Genomic DNA, 16,948 nt, shown 5'->3' with positions numbered 1-16,948 from the left:
TGGCCAGGGAGTGCAGTGGAGGATGGCCCAAGTGCTTGGGCCCTGCACCCCATGGGAGACCAGGAGAAGCACCTGGCTCCTGCCATTGGATAAGCGCGGTGCGCGGGCCACAGCGCGCCTACCGTGGCGGCCATTGGAGGGTGAACCAACGGCAAAAGGAAGACCTTTCTCTCTGTCTCTCTCTCACTGTCCACTCTGCCTGTCAAAAAAAAAAAAAAAAGAAAAAAGAAATGCAGAAACCCAAATATCACCCAGACCTAGTCAGTCAGAATCTGCACTTTCCTAACATCCCAGGTGGCAGATATGCCTATGAAGATTGAGAAGCACTGGTCTATGGTAGAAGACTTGAAAAAAATTCACTTTAATTTTGCAAGGCGAAAAATATATACAGGGATCAAGCTGCCTTTTCCATCAGAACAATGTACTGAATTGTGAGATAGCATCCACTGATTAGTATTTGCAGTTGGAAACACACAATTGGGGATTTGGAGGCTACTTCCTGTCTCAAAGGAGAAGGATGTCATATGGTTGATTAGTGATGTCTTCCCTGAGTGTAGGAGGGAAATCTTGAATGCATAGTGTACATTTTCACCTTTGCTTTAGAAATCTGACTTTATCCACACTTCCTGGCCCCCACTTCCAAGCCTTCTTTTGAATAGATTACATAATCCATGTTAAATTTGTGGTTCACCCCTAAGTATCACACAGTTAAAACAGTGCAGAAACTTCATTATTATTTTACAAGTAATCTCAGGGACATCCAAATAACAACATATTATGAAGTCGGAATAAAGCTAACTGGGTTGGTATTGTCACACACACACACACACACACACACACTACAATATAAATATGTCCTTCAAGTTCAGTTGACATTCAATAAATATTTGAATTGATCCTGAAAGTTGCTGCTTATAACAATACTCCCCAAATCTATTTTTATTTCCAGCTACCTTGTAGAAGAAGTTTGAGATGATGCCTGTGAAATCGTTGTAGACTGTCAAGTTCTATATATATTTAACTATTCACCACTCTGCAATGTGAGGAAATCCATGAAAGTAATAGAGTTCAAAGTAAGAAATCTGTCACCTTTAGGTCTTTGCCCAAACCCATGCCCCAACTCCACCTGCTAAAAATTATTTATACTCCTCTGTTCATCTTGGATTAGTTTGCTTGGTTTGAAGAAAGGTACTCAAATTGGAGTATAAAGAGGACAGCTTAGAATTACATTTATAATGGTCTCAGGAAAATCAGAACAAATGTCAGATTGTTAATAAATTATAGGAAAGAAAAATAATAAACATAGGCTTGTCTGTAAGACCTAATCACAAGAATAAATTAGTTGTTACTGTTTACTACCCAACTTTTCTTCATGGGGCAAGATCCAACAATACAGCCTCTCAAAAGCAGACTTTTTGGAACAAGAGTTAAGATGCTGCTTGGGACACCAGGATCACATGTTGCAGTGCCTGAATTCCAATCCTGGCTCCACTTCTGATTCCAGGTTCCTGCTAGTGCACACCCTGCAGAGCAACAAACAATAGCTCCAGTACTTGGGTTCTTGCCACCCACATGGGAGACCAGGAGTGGGTTCCCAGTTTCTAGTTTGGGCCAGGCCCAGTCCCCAGCTACTGTAGCCATTTGAGGAGTCAGTCACAAAATCGGACTTTGATGAATCAATCAATCAATCTCACCATCTTAAAAAAATTTTAAAAATATTCCAAAAGGGAAATTTTGTTAAGTAAACCCTCCTGGATTCCAGAAGAATCACACCAATAGTTCCCCTCCACCCCGCTACTGTCTTTCAAGACAAGCCCAGATTCCCAATAGCAATCGAAGCCTCATTCTAGGAGACTAATAAGAACTCTATCCTGTCATTATACCACCAGTTGTGAGCTGAAGAAAAATACTACCAGTGGTGCTGCAAAGAGATAAGAGTGAATCTGGGCACCTAGTTGTAAATGTTTTTTCTACTTGGAAAGAAAAATACTGACTCCACTACAATATAATCATCTCTCAGCAATGCGTTTCTTGTTTAGGTGTCTGATGGAGTGCTCAAATAGTATTATAAATTCTTGGATGACATCCCTTTTGTGGGACAGAAACGGATTCATTTATCAATTGTTCTGTGCTTAAAGACCTAAAATTAATTTTAATATTAGCCTCACCCCAAACTAATATAGATGGTGGCCTCCTAACAAAAGGTCCCATGCCCATTCTCTACCTCCCTGATATAATATACTGTATTTTAAAGGAAACATAAATTTATAACTTTTTCTGCTTGGAATTATTTCGGCCATCAACATGTCTTTCTCTCGCTCACTCTCTCTGATACTCCTATAATACACTAGTATTCAGATAAACAGTTACTTCTGGGTCTTTCTTCAGTGCAAGGACCATGTAATATACAACATAACAAAATATATTTTAGGGGCCAGCATTGTGGCATAGCAGATTAAGCTGCTGCTTGCAATACCAGCATCCCATATTGCTCCTTTCTTCTTTTTCTAATTTTTTTCCTTCTTCTTCCTTCTCCCTCCTCTTTGCCTTCTTCCTCTCTCTCTCCTCCCCATCACTCTACTTTGCAAATAAATAAATAAGAAAATGGTTTGAATAGAAAAACTTGAACACTTGGCCATTTTGTTCTGACAACAGATCCTGGGCCTGAGTAGTTGGGTGATTTTCAAGATCAATGATGATTCCCTCTCCATTGGAAATACCATTTATCACTGAAAAGCCTGATTTGAACCAACTGCTATTAGCAACAATACAGCCTCCAATAGTTTCCAAGTCAATCACTGGATTGAACTTCTTTGCTAGAGAGCTATTCTGAAAGTACCTTACAAGTGACTGTAAACCCATGAAATAATTCCCTGAATGAAGTAGCTACCAAGTTAGCAATTCCCCAATGCCAAGTCCACCAAAAAAAATCAAGCAAAGGAAGCCAAATATAAGAATGTATTTTTTGAAAAACATCTTGCACATTTCTGTCTTGATTTTGGTCCACAAGAAGAAATATACACCTAATAATAATTATGACAATTTCACTCTGCTGGTACTTGCAGTTTTAGGAGACCTTTTTGAAGTTTTGATGTGACAAACATCATAAACCAAGTCCATACCGTTATAGATACTCCAAAATTGAATGGGTTCTTGTTCAACTTAGGGATCTGACAGAAATAGAAAACCCACTCTTTTGTCTGCTTACAACTCCAGAGTTTAGTTACACAATCACTTTGGGAAATGACTGAGCAATTTAAAAGTTAAACAGAAATTCATCACACAACTCAGCAAGTGCACTCCTAGATATCTACCCAAGAGAAATAACACAAAGGTCACACAAAGACTTGTATACAAGTGTTCGTAACAACATCATTCTCAATAGCCAAAAAGTAGAAACATCTAAGTATTCATCAAACGTTGACTAGTTCAACACAATGGGGTATGTCCTTAAATGAGCTACTACCAATAAGCAGCAAAAATGAAGTGCATGCATTAACAACACATGCTACAGCCCGGATGGTCCTAAAAGCACACCAAGAATCCAGATGCAAAAAGTAGATAGCACATGATTTCATGTACATGAAATGCCCAGAAAGGGCAAATCTGTAGACAGAAAGTGGATGAGTTACTGGCTGGGTGTGGAAAGCAGCACTGGCTGCAAATGAACACAAAAGATTTGTCAGTAAAATGGAAATGTTCTAAAATTTGGCAGTGTAGATGATTGCAATATCCTGTACATTGACTAAAAATCACTTCATGATACATGTAAATAGGTGATTTTTATAATGTATAGATTACAGCTCACTAGTTGCTAACATGCACAGAGTGGTTCCCCATATACCAGAGAAAGAAGCCCCAAATCTCTAGCACAGCATGAATCACCTCTGGCTGCCCTCCCCTTTCCGGTCCAATGGGCTTTATTCCCCACAGGAAAAAAACAGAAACAAAAACTAAAACACACAATAGCTTTTCCTCTCCCCCAGAACATACAGAGCTGATGCACACTTCTGAGCATTCTGCACACCGGAAAACCCACAGCCTTGTTTTACCTGGTTAACTCATGCTCATCCTTAAAGACACAACTTAAACTCTTTCTCTGAAGCAGTCTCTACCTTTTCTCCAACGGCATTCGTTCCTTGCTCATTTGTGTTCGCACAGAAACTTCTATGCGCGTACAGCTTTTCTTCTCTGTACAAGCCTTTGTTCACAGTGCTACCTCCACTGTTTTATTCTCCTTTGATCATTTATACTTCTATGTATTTTTCGAGAGTAAGAGACAGAGACCTCATGTACTGCTTCACTCTACCAGTGCCTACAATGGCCAGGGCTAGGTCTGACAAAAAATACAATGAGGAACATAGCCTTTAAATGCTCTCCATTTCCAAAGGCCTCTGTAGATTTTTCCAACTAACTCTTTTTCAACTTAATTTTTCTCATAATCAGTCATAACATATCTTAGATGACTCTACTTCAGGTTGTACCGAATTAGTATTTCTTTAACCTGCTTAAAAGTATTCTCGCTGGTAGTTGTTCTACGCATACAGGCCAGGTTGAAGCTAGGAGCCAGGAACTCGATCCCCGTCTCCCATGTGGGGGGGCAGGAACACAACTACTGTCCATCCCTGTTTCCTCCCTAAGTGCATATTTGGAAACTGGAGTGAGAAGCATTGTCAGGATTCAACCCGGGTGCTCTGATATGGTACACAGTTGTCTTCACTGCTCGGCCAAACACCACCTCGTGCAGAACAAGAGCATTCCACTAATCCTCCCAGCACTCCTGTAGCTGAGCTATTACTGTCTCCCTGAGCCAGGTGAGGACAAAGACTCCAGAAGGGCACACAACTATCACACTCTCAGTTGACAGAACTGACATACAAACCTGCTAACTCCGAAAAATCCATGGTCTTTCAACTTGCTGCTTGTGGTTCACAAGGTAGAGCATGATAGTAATAATAAAAGGATGCGTATGTTTCACCTATTTTAACAGGTGTTACTCTGCTCAGGCTGCTATAACAATACCGGAAACTGTGCAGCTTAAACAACAGACATTCTCTATGGTTCTGGAGGCTGCCAAGTCCAGACTCAGGTGCCAGCCAAAACACTTTCTGGGGAGGGTCCTGCTTCTGGCTTGTACATGGCCATCTTCTTGCTGTGTCCTCATGTGGCACAAACAGTGAGTTCTCGTCTCTTATAAATGTACTAAACCCATCACAGACACTCTACTCTCATGACTTAAAACCTAATTACCTCCCTCAGTGCCACACCTGCAAATACCGCCACATTGGGAATGAAGGTTTCATTATATGAATAGGGGGAGGGGGAGGTGCAGGCGCAGGGGAGGGGGGTGCAGAGGCAAACACAAACATTTAACCCACAACAAATGGCACGAGTTATAGCACTGGATTTTTAATAACAGTTTTATCATCAATCATGTGATATAGGAAAAGTTACTTGACAATCTGGCCTGTTTACTTTTATCAGGAAGAGAGCTGATGAAAAATGCCAGGTCCTTCTGGTTCTACAATTCTGTCTGTGCACTACCTAGCAACCACTGGGACGCCAATATACCAGGCCAGGGCATACTCATAGTGTTTGATGATCATCTGGAATCCACACACAGCATGTCTGGGGAAGCTACCACGGCACACTACTACGGGCTAGTGCATCTCAACATCATGAGTTTTTAAACAACCACAGCAGTTGCTGCTGACTAGGGAAGGAGTCTCTAGCTCTCCCTGCCTAGTGAGCTACAGCAACCCTTATCCTTAAGGAATATGTTTCAAGATTCCTGAAAGCACAGATAGTACTTAACCCCAGTTTTATCATTTTGCCTTACATATACACCTATTATACTTTAACATAAACATAGTAAGACATTAACAACCATAACAAATAAAACAATCAAATATATACTATAATAAAAGTCACTCAAAGTGTATGAATTGTTTACTTCTGGAATTTTCCATGTAAGATTTTCAAAGCACAGTTTTGCAGGTAACCAAAACTACAGAAAGCAGAACCATGGATAAGGGAGGACAGCTGTAGTACCCAACACATCAACTAATACACTGCCACTATGCTTTGAATGGGATTTGGCCCTGGAACTCATGCCAGAACTTAAACCCCAAGGTCACAAGACAATGCTACCAGGAGGGTAGAAACTTAACTCTATGGTGTTTAGAAGGTAGGGCCTGGTGGGAGATCATTGGGTCACTGGGGGCATGCCCTGGGAAGAGAGTTCTGTGACCTCTTGAGTTCTCCTAAGAAACTTATTATAGACACCTACGTTTGCACCCACTACTTCCTTGCTCCCCACTTGCTGCTCTACAGGCTCTGTACCATCCTCCATAGGCTCCTCCCCAAAGCCAAAGCCTGCACTATGCCATAGACTCAGTACCTCCCAAACTGTGACTATATCAACCTCTTTGCTTCATAAATAATTCATGCCAGGCTATTTCATTGTAGAAATAACAAGTTTACAGATACAACTGCCTTTGTCCTAGCCCAAGCCAGCAAAGTCACTTAGCTAATAAGAAATGCTAGTGCACACTACCAGGCATTGCTCGGGTTGACTTTCAAGAACTCACAAGCGCTATCTTCTAACTGGCCTCTTCTCTGCCATTCACACAACATGTTGCCAAATAAACTTAACTAAGTACAGAAGCTCTGTGTCATCCTTCTGCTTGTAAACTTTTTCCTCCCCTTAGCAAGCTACTGCTTATAAAGTCCAACTTCCTTCGTCTGGCTTATAACATTGTCTATGGTCTGGCCCCAGCCCATTTTCCATCCTTTCTCTCTACTATCCTTCACAGTGCTCACAGTCCAGGTAAAATAAACTACCTAAGGGCCCCTGTAGCATAACTTGTACCAATATCATCAATCCTTCTTAAACTCATAACATGCTTTCCCGAGAGCACATAAATAGAATCTGTCCATGCAACAGGTTTCTTAAATTCTTCGTACCAGTCTGTCTCGAATGCCCCTTCCTATCTGTATTGGTGAGCTTTTCACCACCTTATCAAATACCTGAGAAAAGCTACTTACAGTTTATTTTAACTCAATTTTTAGAGGTTCAAAACCCAAGACTTGGCAGACTCCGTTAGTTCAGTAGAGTGGAAAGGCAGGAGATAGAAATTGTGGAGCACAAGTGCAGGAACTGATATTGGCAGGTAGACTGTGAGGAGGAACTCAGGCCTGCCACAATGCCTGAAGCAGCAGCCCTACATCTCCCAAACCCCACCAATGTAGCAGCAGGCTCAGCACATCTACTCCTCCTCATGCACCTGAGCCCACTTCCCATGATGCACCAGACACAGGACACTGTCCTAGAAATGACAACATGTGCTGCAGCCCTGCCCCAAACTCTGCCTCTCCTGAATATGCAAATAGGCCCTACCCAGGGCTACCCTGTAGATCCTACCCTGTATAAAAGGGCAACTGTGACCTTTGTCAGCTGCAGCTTATTCTCTTTCCCAACCTTGCCCATACTCCCACTTCGGTGTGTGCTATCCCTGTAAATAAACCTTGTTTTCTTGCCCACCTGTATCAGTGTTTCCCTTAACCTAGAACAAGTCCAGCCAGGGGTCATCTCCCCTATAACAGAATGATAATATGGTGAGCCTGCAAGCAGCTAGAGGCTGGGCCCAACTCAGCTTTTACAACCAAACCTCTCACAATAATTATTTTCCAAGGATACACCCCCAGTGACTCGAGGACCACCCACCAGGCCCATCTTTCATACACCAAATTGGATCCAGTTTGTACCTTTTCCCATCATGCCATCCTGGGGTCAAACCTTTAACACACAGGCCTTTGGGGTACACTGAAACTAAAATCCAAACCACAGCATTCTGCCTTTGACTCCCCCCGCCCCCTACAAAGGATTATGCCCATCTCACAGTTGAAAACACATTCATCGACTGGTGTTGTGATGTGTTGGGTTAAGCCAAAGCCTGCAACCTCAGCATCCCACATTGGTGCTGGTTCAAATCCACTGTTCCACTTTTGATCCAACTCCTTGTTAATGCATCTGGGAAAGCACAGGAAGATGGCTAGAGTAATTGAGACTATGCCACCCACATGGGAGACCTACATGAAGTTCCGGATTCCTAGCTTCAGCCTGGCCCAACCCCAGCTATTGCAGCCATTAGCGGAGTGAATCAGAAGATCTCTCTGTGTGTCTGTCTGTCTCCACCCCCCTTAAATAAATCTGAAAGAAAGAAAGAGAGAGAGAGAGGCAGGCTGTTGTTGTGGAGTAGCAGGTTAAGCTGCCACCTGCAACACTGATAGCCCATATGGGTACAGGTTTGAGTCCAGCTGTTCCAATTCTGATCCTGTTCCCTGTTACTGTGCACTCTGATACAGGATGCCAGCATGCCAAGCAGCACCCTGACCACTGAGTCAAACCCTCACCTCAAAGCAAACATTAGTAGACCTAAAGGGACATGTAAGACTACAAAACAGTAATAATGGGGAATTTTAACATCCCCTTCAGAGAGATACAGCTCATCCAGATAGAAAATTGCACCAAAAATCAATTAGACCTAACAGACACTCCATCTAATAGGTGCGGATTACATGTTCCTCTCAACAACACATGAAACATTCTCCAGGAAAGATCATATGGTAGGTCACAAAACAAGTAAACAATTTCAAAAACAAGTATGATTTCTGATCACAATGATACACAACTGTAAATTAGTAACAAGAAAAACTTTGGTTTTTATGTATTTATTTTGCTTCCAAACAACTTATTCCTGAACAATGAATGGATCAAGAAAAAAATGAAAATTTAAACATTTCTTGAGACAGATTAAAAAGGAAACACAACATACCAAAACCTATGGGATACAGCAAAAGCAGAATTAAGAGGGAATTTTATAGCAATTAATGCCCATTTCAAAAACAGCACAAAGATCTCAACCAATTTATTGCTATTCCTGAATGAACTAGGAAAACAAGGGCAATCAAGCTCAAAATGAGTAAAAGACAAGAAATAATAAAACTTAGGACATGAATACATAGGAGAGAGACTTTACAAAAAAAAAAATCAATGAAACAAGGCTCTTTGAAGATTAACAAAAATGAGAAATGCTTAGCCAGACTAACAATAAATGAGGGGATTCAAAACCAGAGATGGGGGCCAGCACTGCGGTGTAGCAGGTTAGGCCATGGCCTGTGATGCCAGCATCCCATATGGGTGCCAGTTCTGAGTCCCAGATACTCAACTTCTTTTGTTTTTTTTTTTTTTTTTTTTAAGTTTATTTGAGAGGCAGAGTTACAGATAGAGAGGAGAGACAGAGAGAGAGGTCTTCCACCCGCTTCTTCACTCCCCAAATGGCCACAATGGCTGGAGCTGGGCCAATCCAAAGCCAGGATCCAGGAGCTTCCTATGCGTCTCCCACATGGGTGCAGTGGCCCAAGCACTTGGGCCATCTTCAGCTGCTTTCCAGAGAGCTGGGTCTTAAGAGGAATAGCTGGGACACGAACCAGTGCCCGTATGGGATGCTGGCGCCCCAGGCAGAAAGTTAGCCCACTATGCCAACAGCACCGGCCCTGCTCCACTTCTGAATCAGCACCTGGTGAATGCACCTGGGAAATCAGAAGATGGACCAAGTACTTGGGGCCCCTGCCACTCATAAAGATGACCCAGATGGAGGTCCTGGCTCCTGGCTTCTGCCTAGCCCAGCCCCAGCCGTTGTGGTCATTTGGGGAGTGAACTAGTGGATGGAAGATCTCCATCCCCCCCCCCCCAATTCTGTAAATCTGCCTTTCAAAATAAATAATTCTCTAAAAAAAAAAATCAGAGATGACAACAGAGACATTATAACTGATACCATGGAAATATAAGAATTGTTAGTGATTGTCAATTAATTATACAGCAACAAGAAGAATTACAGAGGAAATAGATAAATTCCTAGACACATACAACTTATCACAATTTAATCATGAAGAAATACCTAAACAACAAGCAGCAAGACTAAATCAATAAAAGTCTCCCATCAAAGAAAAGCCCAGTACCAGATGGTTCCACTGCTGAATTCTACAAAACATTTAAAGCATAATTAACATCAATTGTTTTTAGATTATTACAGAAAATAGGAGGGAATTCTTCCAAACTCATTCTATGATGACAGAATTACCTTGATTGCCAAAACCAGACAAGGACACAACAAAAGAGAACAACAGATGATGAACATAGATGCAAAATCTTCTGAAAACACTTGCAAACCAAATCCAGAAGCACATGAAAACAATTATTCACATTGATCAAAAGGGATTCCTCCCAACTAGCAAGGCAAAGGATGGCTCACGATGTACAAATCAATACACGTGATACGCATCACCAGAATGAAGAACAAAGGTCGTATGCTCATCAACAGATGCAGAGGAGGCATCTGACAAATCCAACACCCCCTCATATAAAAATAATAATAATCTGAACAAACTAGGAATAAAAGGATTGTATCTCAACATATTGATGGCCATATGTAAGAAGCTAACACACCGAACAAGGAAAGGCTGAAGGCTTTTCTTCAAGACAAAACACCTGCTTTCACCACTTTTATTCAATATAGTACTAGAAAACCCAGTCACAGCAAACAAGCAAGAGAAAGGAAGTCAATTGTGACTGTTTGAAAAAGACATTTTTTTTTTTTTAGAATTTTTTTTTTTTGACAGAGTTAGACAGTGAGAGAGAGACACAGAGAAAAAGGGCTTCCTTCCGTTGGTTCACCCCACAAATGGCCACTGTGGGCGGAGCTACACTGATCTGAAGCCAGGAGCCAGGTGCTTCCTCCTAGTCTCCCATGCGGGTGCAGGGCCCAAGCACTTGGGCCATCCTCCACTGCCCTCCCAGGCCACAACAGAGAGCTGGACTGGAAGAGGAGCAACCAGGACTAGAACCCGGCACCCAAATGGATTAACCTAGTGCGCCACCACGCTGGCCCCACAACATTATCTTATATAGAAAACTTCAAAGATTCCAACCCCTCAAAAAAAAAAAAAAAACTATTTGACTTAATGAACTAACTCAGCAAAGCTGCAGGTTATAAAGTAAACATGCAGGGGTTGGCCCTGTGGCCTATCGAGTTAAGCCAACGCCTGTGACACAGGCATCCCGTATGGTGCCACTTTGTGTCCTGGCTGCTTCACTTCCTGTCTAGCTCCCTGCTAATGCAGATGGGAGAGCAGTGGAGGGTGGCCCAAGTCCTTGGGCCCCTGCACTCATGTCAGAGATCCACATGAAGCTCCTGACTTTGTCCTGGCCCAGCCTTGGCTGTTGCAGCCATTCTTTTCTCTTCCTCTCTCCCCATAACTCTGCCTTTCATATAAAAAAAAAAAAAAAAAAAAGATGAAAGAAATTGAAGGGGACACAAAGAAATGAAGCTACTCTGCTGATGGCCTGGAATAATATCATTAAAATGTCCACACAACACAAATTTATAGACTCAATATAATCTCTATCAAAATGCCAATGACATTTTCACAGAACTAGAAAATACAGTACGAACATGTGTGTGATGGCACAAAACAGCACTGAAAGTCAAAACAATCTTGAGCAGTAAGAAGTAGGAGGCATTCAAAACACCATCCGGCTTTAAAGTACATTACAAAATAAAATAATTAAAGCAGCATGGTACTTGCATAAAAACATAGGCCAATGGAACAGAACGTACATCCTAGAAGCAAACTCACATTTTTCCCCAAATGATCTTTGACAAAGGTGCTAAAAACAAGCTTTCAAAAAAGACAGTTTTCTCAGGCTGATTTGTTGAAAAGACTAAGTATCTGCAAGCAAAGGAATGAAACTAGACTGTGTACAAAACACAATTCAAAATGGACTCAAGACCTCAGATGTTGATGCTCTTGGGAAAAGATGGCAAAAACTTTACAACATTGGAGTGGGCAAGGATTTTTTGCAATCAGACCATAAGAGCATAGACAATGAGAGCAAAAAAAAAAAAATGCAATTTGATTGAACTGAAGAGCTTTGGCACAGTAAACAGAGTAAAAAAGCAACCTACAAAATCGCAGATAATATTTGCAAGAAATTGTATAAGGGGTTAACAACCAGCATATGGAACCCAATTAACTCAACAGCAACAAAAGGGCAGACAACATGCATAAGTTATACACATGACAAGGGGTTAATAACCACAATACATATGGAACTCAATCAACTCAACAGCAATAAAACAGATAATTTTAAAGTGGCAGATTTCTTAAAATATAATTTTATATATATATTTCAGAGACAGAGCTGTCCAGTCTGCTGATTCACTTCTCAAATGCCTGCAACAGCTGGGATTGGCCCACACAGAATCCAGGAGGAGCTCAATACAGGTTTTCAGGTTTCCTATCTTGGGTAGCAGGGACCCAACCACTTAAGCTATCACCTGCTGCAAGGTGTGCTTTAGCAGAAACCTGGAACTGCAAAACTGAGGCTCAAACCCAGGAACTCCAAAATAGGAAAATGGGACATGAGTGTCCCAGATGGTCTCTTAACCCACTGGCCCAAACACCTGCCCCAAGCAGATTTAAACAGACATTTCTCAAAGGAATACATACTAATGGCCGATATGAGCATTAAAAAATGCTCAACATCACTCAGAGAAATGCAAATCCAATCCACAATAAGGTATCATCTCATTCCAGTTAGATTGAGAATTATCAAGAAGGCAAAAGATAACAAGCGTTAAGTATGTAGAAAAAAGGGAGCTCCTTTATATTGTTGATGGGAATGTTAGTACAGCCATTGTAATAAATAGTACTGCATTTTTTCCAACAAACTAAAAATGTAACTACTGTATGATCCAAGAATTCCACCACTGGATATACACCCCAGGGAAATGAAATCACTTTCCGTATCTCTGCACTCCTGTGTTTATGATAGCACTCTTCACAATGGCCAAGAAATACAAACAGCCCAAGTGTGTACCAACTGATGAATGGATAACGTATGGTACCTAGATACCCAAAGGAATACTAACCAACCATAAAATGGATGAAATCCTCACTACAACAACACCGATCCAAGTAGGGGCCACTATGGTAAGTGAAGTAAGCCAAGCACACTAAGACAAACACTGCATGATTTTATTTGTATGTAGCAGCTTAAAAAGTTGATCTCACTGAAGGGGAGAGGAGGGTGATTACTAGAGTTTGGGAAGCGTGGGGGGATGGGGAAACACTGATCAATGAACACTAAGAGTTACATTGCAGTAAGAATTCTGGGGTCCTTTTGCAAAGTAGCAGAACTATATACATGGATCATGTACTGTGTATTACTCTTAAAACTAAGATTTTGAATGTCTTCACCATAAAGAAATGTTAAATGTAAAAAATATAATGAAAAACAAACTGAGCTGAAAAAAAAAAAAAAAACACCTTCCCTTGCCTCAACATCTCTGTGTGTGCCCATAATTTTCTAGGGCTTTCTATGCCCTCAGGTATTCCCAAACAAGCATCACTGTTCTTAGAAGAGGCTCTTTCTCCCCTTCTCCTGCCCTACTTCCTGTTATGAAGACTCCTCTGTGCCTCTGCACCCGCCCCCATGGCTGTGCTCTCAGGCTGGCTTCGCATAATGTCTGCAGCCTTCCAAAGATCACGTGGCACACTTCTCAAAGCTTTTCCTGGCTGGCACTTCCTATTCTAAGAACTCTACCTTTCCGCTCCCTCACTCCCACAGTTCTACTAGCCATTGCCACATCAGAGGCTTTCCTTTGAAATCTTGGTACACGCCTCATGACTCCCTATCGCTTACATTTTGCACACCTGTGAAAACCAGCCTCATGGGACTGCCCAGGTGCAGCCACTAGCACTAGCTACACTTGGATCCACCTGAACCATGGCTGCAACTCAGGAGGGCTTCATTGCCCGGGCTCCCTTTTACTTGCACTCATCTCCTTAGCACGAGAGTTTTCCACCTGACTTTCTTGTCCCAAACAGCCTTGTTTTTCCTGCCTTCTCTGGCTAAGCTGCATATTTTCTGTTTGTTTTCCATTCTGCTTCTGATTCTCAGTGTAAAACTTCACCACCACCATCCACGCTGCAGCCCGAATGCTTTGCCACCTTGAGATTTCCTCCACCAAACCGAACTAGTTCACCATCTTTGAGTTCAGCCTCCCACAAATTCTCAGGACAAGGACACAGGAAAGCCAGGTTCTTTGCCCCAGTGTAGCAAAGGCAGCCCACCTCCCAACAGAACTCTCATTGCCACCTGAAACCTCATCAACATCCCCTTGACCATCCGTCCACTTTTCCACCAGCACTCTGGTGTTGGGAGCCCTGACCCAACAGCCTCTACTGCGCTGCATATCCACAGAACGGTGGACCTTGCCAGCTCCCCCAAACTCTTCCAATCTTTTCTAGGAAACCAATTCCAAAAGCTGCACCCCATTTCCCTGTATATAGTAATGATTCCACTCCTTGGTACCAATTTCCTGTCTGAGCTTTCGCCACTGTAACAAGATAAGCCACTTAGGAAGGAAGGAAGTTTGTGTTGGCTCACGGTTTTGGATGTTCGCCGTTCAAGACGGAGTAGCGTCCATTACTTCAGCCACCTGGTCGGCTCAGAGGACGACAATGCTGGAGCTTGTGAAGAGAGAGCCAGGAAGCAGAGCGCTAGACGGGGGCAGGCGGGCCCACCCCACCCGGGCTTTTACAACCAATGCCCTCCGGAGAACCATCTTGCAAGGTCATACCCTACCCCATTACTTAAGTACCACCCACTGAGCCTGCCGCCTCTATCGGATAATTGGGTTGTTTGCAAGCTCTCTCGACAGCACGTGGGCCTGTGAGGGAACCGCAAAACTAACATCCCAGCCATAGCACCGTCAAAGCACACACTCAAGTTCCTCAAATGAGCCCACCTGGCAACAGCCCAATCTGTTAACTCATGTATTCTATCATGCCTTTAATTATTCAAACCTGCTTTGTGCCTCCCGCACTAGTAACTTCTCTTTCTCTTGCTTGGCTCTTTAATTCAAAAGTCTTACATTCCCAGAGGTAGAAAGCCCTAGCAAAAGCCATACTCAGGTTTCAGTGTTGTTTTAGCTTCGTGGTAACAAACCAGTGTGGAAAAAGTGGTCACGAGTGGAAACGGACATCCAACATGCGGCGGGCAGTGGAGTGGAGGGGAAGAAGCATTTAAATAGGCTTTATTACGGGCCAGGAACTGTGCTTAGCACAGCCTCATCCCATATTTCTTTTATTCCTTTACAAAACACTACAAGGTAGGGGCTCATCTGCATTTTCCAGATGAGGGGTCGGAGTTCAGGAAATTAAGAAACTTGTCTAAGTGTCCTGCCAAGCCTTTATGGGTCCTTCCAATTTATCCAGCCCCACTCAAACGTTGCGGACTCGGACAACAAGCCAGCACCCTACCCCTTTCCGCCGCGAAACCACGGCACGCCCTTCGCAGCCGGAGCCTCGCGGAGCTCGCCCGGCCGGCAGCGGGACGGCCCCCTCGAGACGCGCAGGCCCCGCCCGCTGCGACTCTGCCGACGTCATCACGCAGGGCCGAGGCGGCGCGGCCTCGTCCTGTAAATGCCGCCTTCTCGGGGCGCGCGCGCCACAGTGAGACGCCTGGGGTGGGAGCGTGAATGCGGTGGGGTCTGCGGCCGAGGCCTGAGCCGCCGCGGACCATGAGGTGGGCGGAAAGGCTGCCTGGTAGCCAACAGGCGGAAGGGAGGGCGCTGTGTTGTGGACGGGCGCGCTGGTGGGGAGCGGGAGGAGGGAACATGGCCGCCCCCTGGGCCGGGCGGGGCGCCTCCGTTCCCGGCTGGGGCGCGGCTCTTCCCCCAGTTTTGTTCGCCCCTTGACCTTACCTCCTAAGAACTTGTGTGTCTCTTTTCGTTCTCTTTCTGTCGGCGGTTGGTTTGGCCTTCATCGACTCCCCAGCCCCACTTTGGGTCGGAATGTGAGAGGGCTATGAAGTGGGAGCGGCTCAGGCCCGTCCAGAGCCGAGAGGCCGCCTGCAGAATGAGGCTGTTAGTTTCTCCCCGGCCACCTTATCGGTCCCCCGGGGTGACCAGGGGAAGCACCGAGCACGGGGAGGTCAAGTCCGAGTGAGCCTGTCAAATGTCACTCAAGTTGCAAGTCTCCGCAAATGTGAATCGGGATCTTGCAAGGGCCTAGGATTCTGCCCCACCTCTCCCCTTCCCACCCACCCCAAAAAAGTGTATCGCTGGGGAAACGGAAGTGAAATTTACTTTGGCAGTGAAGGGTTGGGGAGCGACTGAATTTAAGATCCATGGGATCCAGGCTTGAAGTCACCATCTGCTTGGGCCCTTACTTCCTCATCAGATATCCTAAGAGTGAGGCTCCTGGCTTAAGTTAGATGGAGAAGAGCTCATCCTCCGTATCAGCTGCTCAGTTAGAAAGAACCTGGAAGTATTTATCTGTGAGAGCAGGTGATAGGGAGAAGTTTCTCTACACTGAAGTTCACAGCACATGCCCTAGCCTAGCCTATCGCTTGCTTTTGATCCTGACCTTTTGTTTTTCTTGAGTGTAGATCTGGAGGGATTTCTGCCTCATTTGGAGCCTTGGCTGTGAGCTGACTTGTGGGCTAGAAGTGAAGCGGAAATCTATAAAGATGAGCTCCAACATGACCATGAGCGAACCAATACTGAACTGGTGAGTTGTCTCTCCTGGTAGGCCGCTGAAGAGGCTGGGAGTAGGGCTGATGGTTGGCATCGGAAGCAGAAGATACAAGTTCAGGGTCTCAGAATTCATTGTCACCTTCACCTACTGAACACTATTGAATTTTGCTGACTGCACTTCCTCTACTGAAATTCATCACTCAAAATTACCATTAGGTTGATTGGGCTTCTGTGAAGGAGAGATGGTGGAACTTTCTTAAGCCCAAAAACCTTGCCCATTTCCCTACAAGTAATAAAAAGGCCCTTATTAAGAAGAGATTTTTTTTGTTTTATTAGCATTT

The 16,948-nt window shown here is 43.8% G+C and overlaps 1 protein-coding gene across 1 annotated transcript in view; it reads left to right on the top strand.

Moving 5' to 3' along the window:
* The first annotated feature begins 15,531 nt into the window (after positions 1–15,531).
* ICE2 (interactor of little elongation complex ELL subunit 2) overlaps positions 15,532–16,948 on the top strand; it is a 42,207-nt gene continuing 40,790 nt past the window's right edge. Inside the window, exons 1-2 of the mRNA XM_062206044.1 lie at positions 15,532–15,655; positions 16,520–16,641. Of these exons, the coding sequence (XP_062062028.1) occupies positions 16,601–16,641 (41 nt within the window). The 5' untranslated portion in view covers positions 15,532–15,655; positions 16,520–16,600. The remainder of the gene's footprint in view (positions 15,656–16,519; positions 16,642–16,948) is intronic.

This window comes from Lepus europaeus, chromosome 11, assembly GCF_033115175.1.
Source record: "Lepus europaeus isolate LE1 chromosome 11, mLepTim1.pri, whole genome shotgun sequence".
In the NCBI taxonomy this organism is placed as follows: Eukaryota; Metazoa; Chordata; class Mammalia; order Lagomorpha; family Leporidae; genus Lepus; species Lepus europaeus.
The sequence above is the reverse complement of the archived record's forward strand: the minus strand, read 5'-3'. Positions and strand labels throughout refer to the sequence as shown.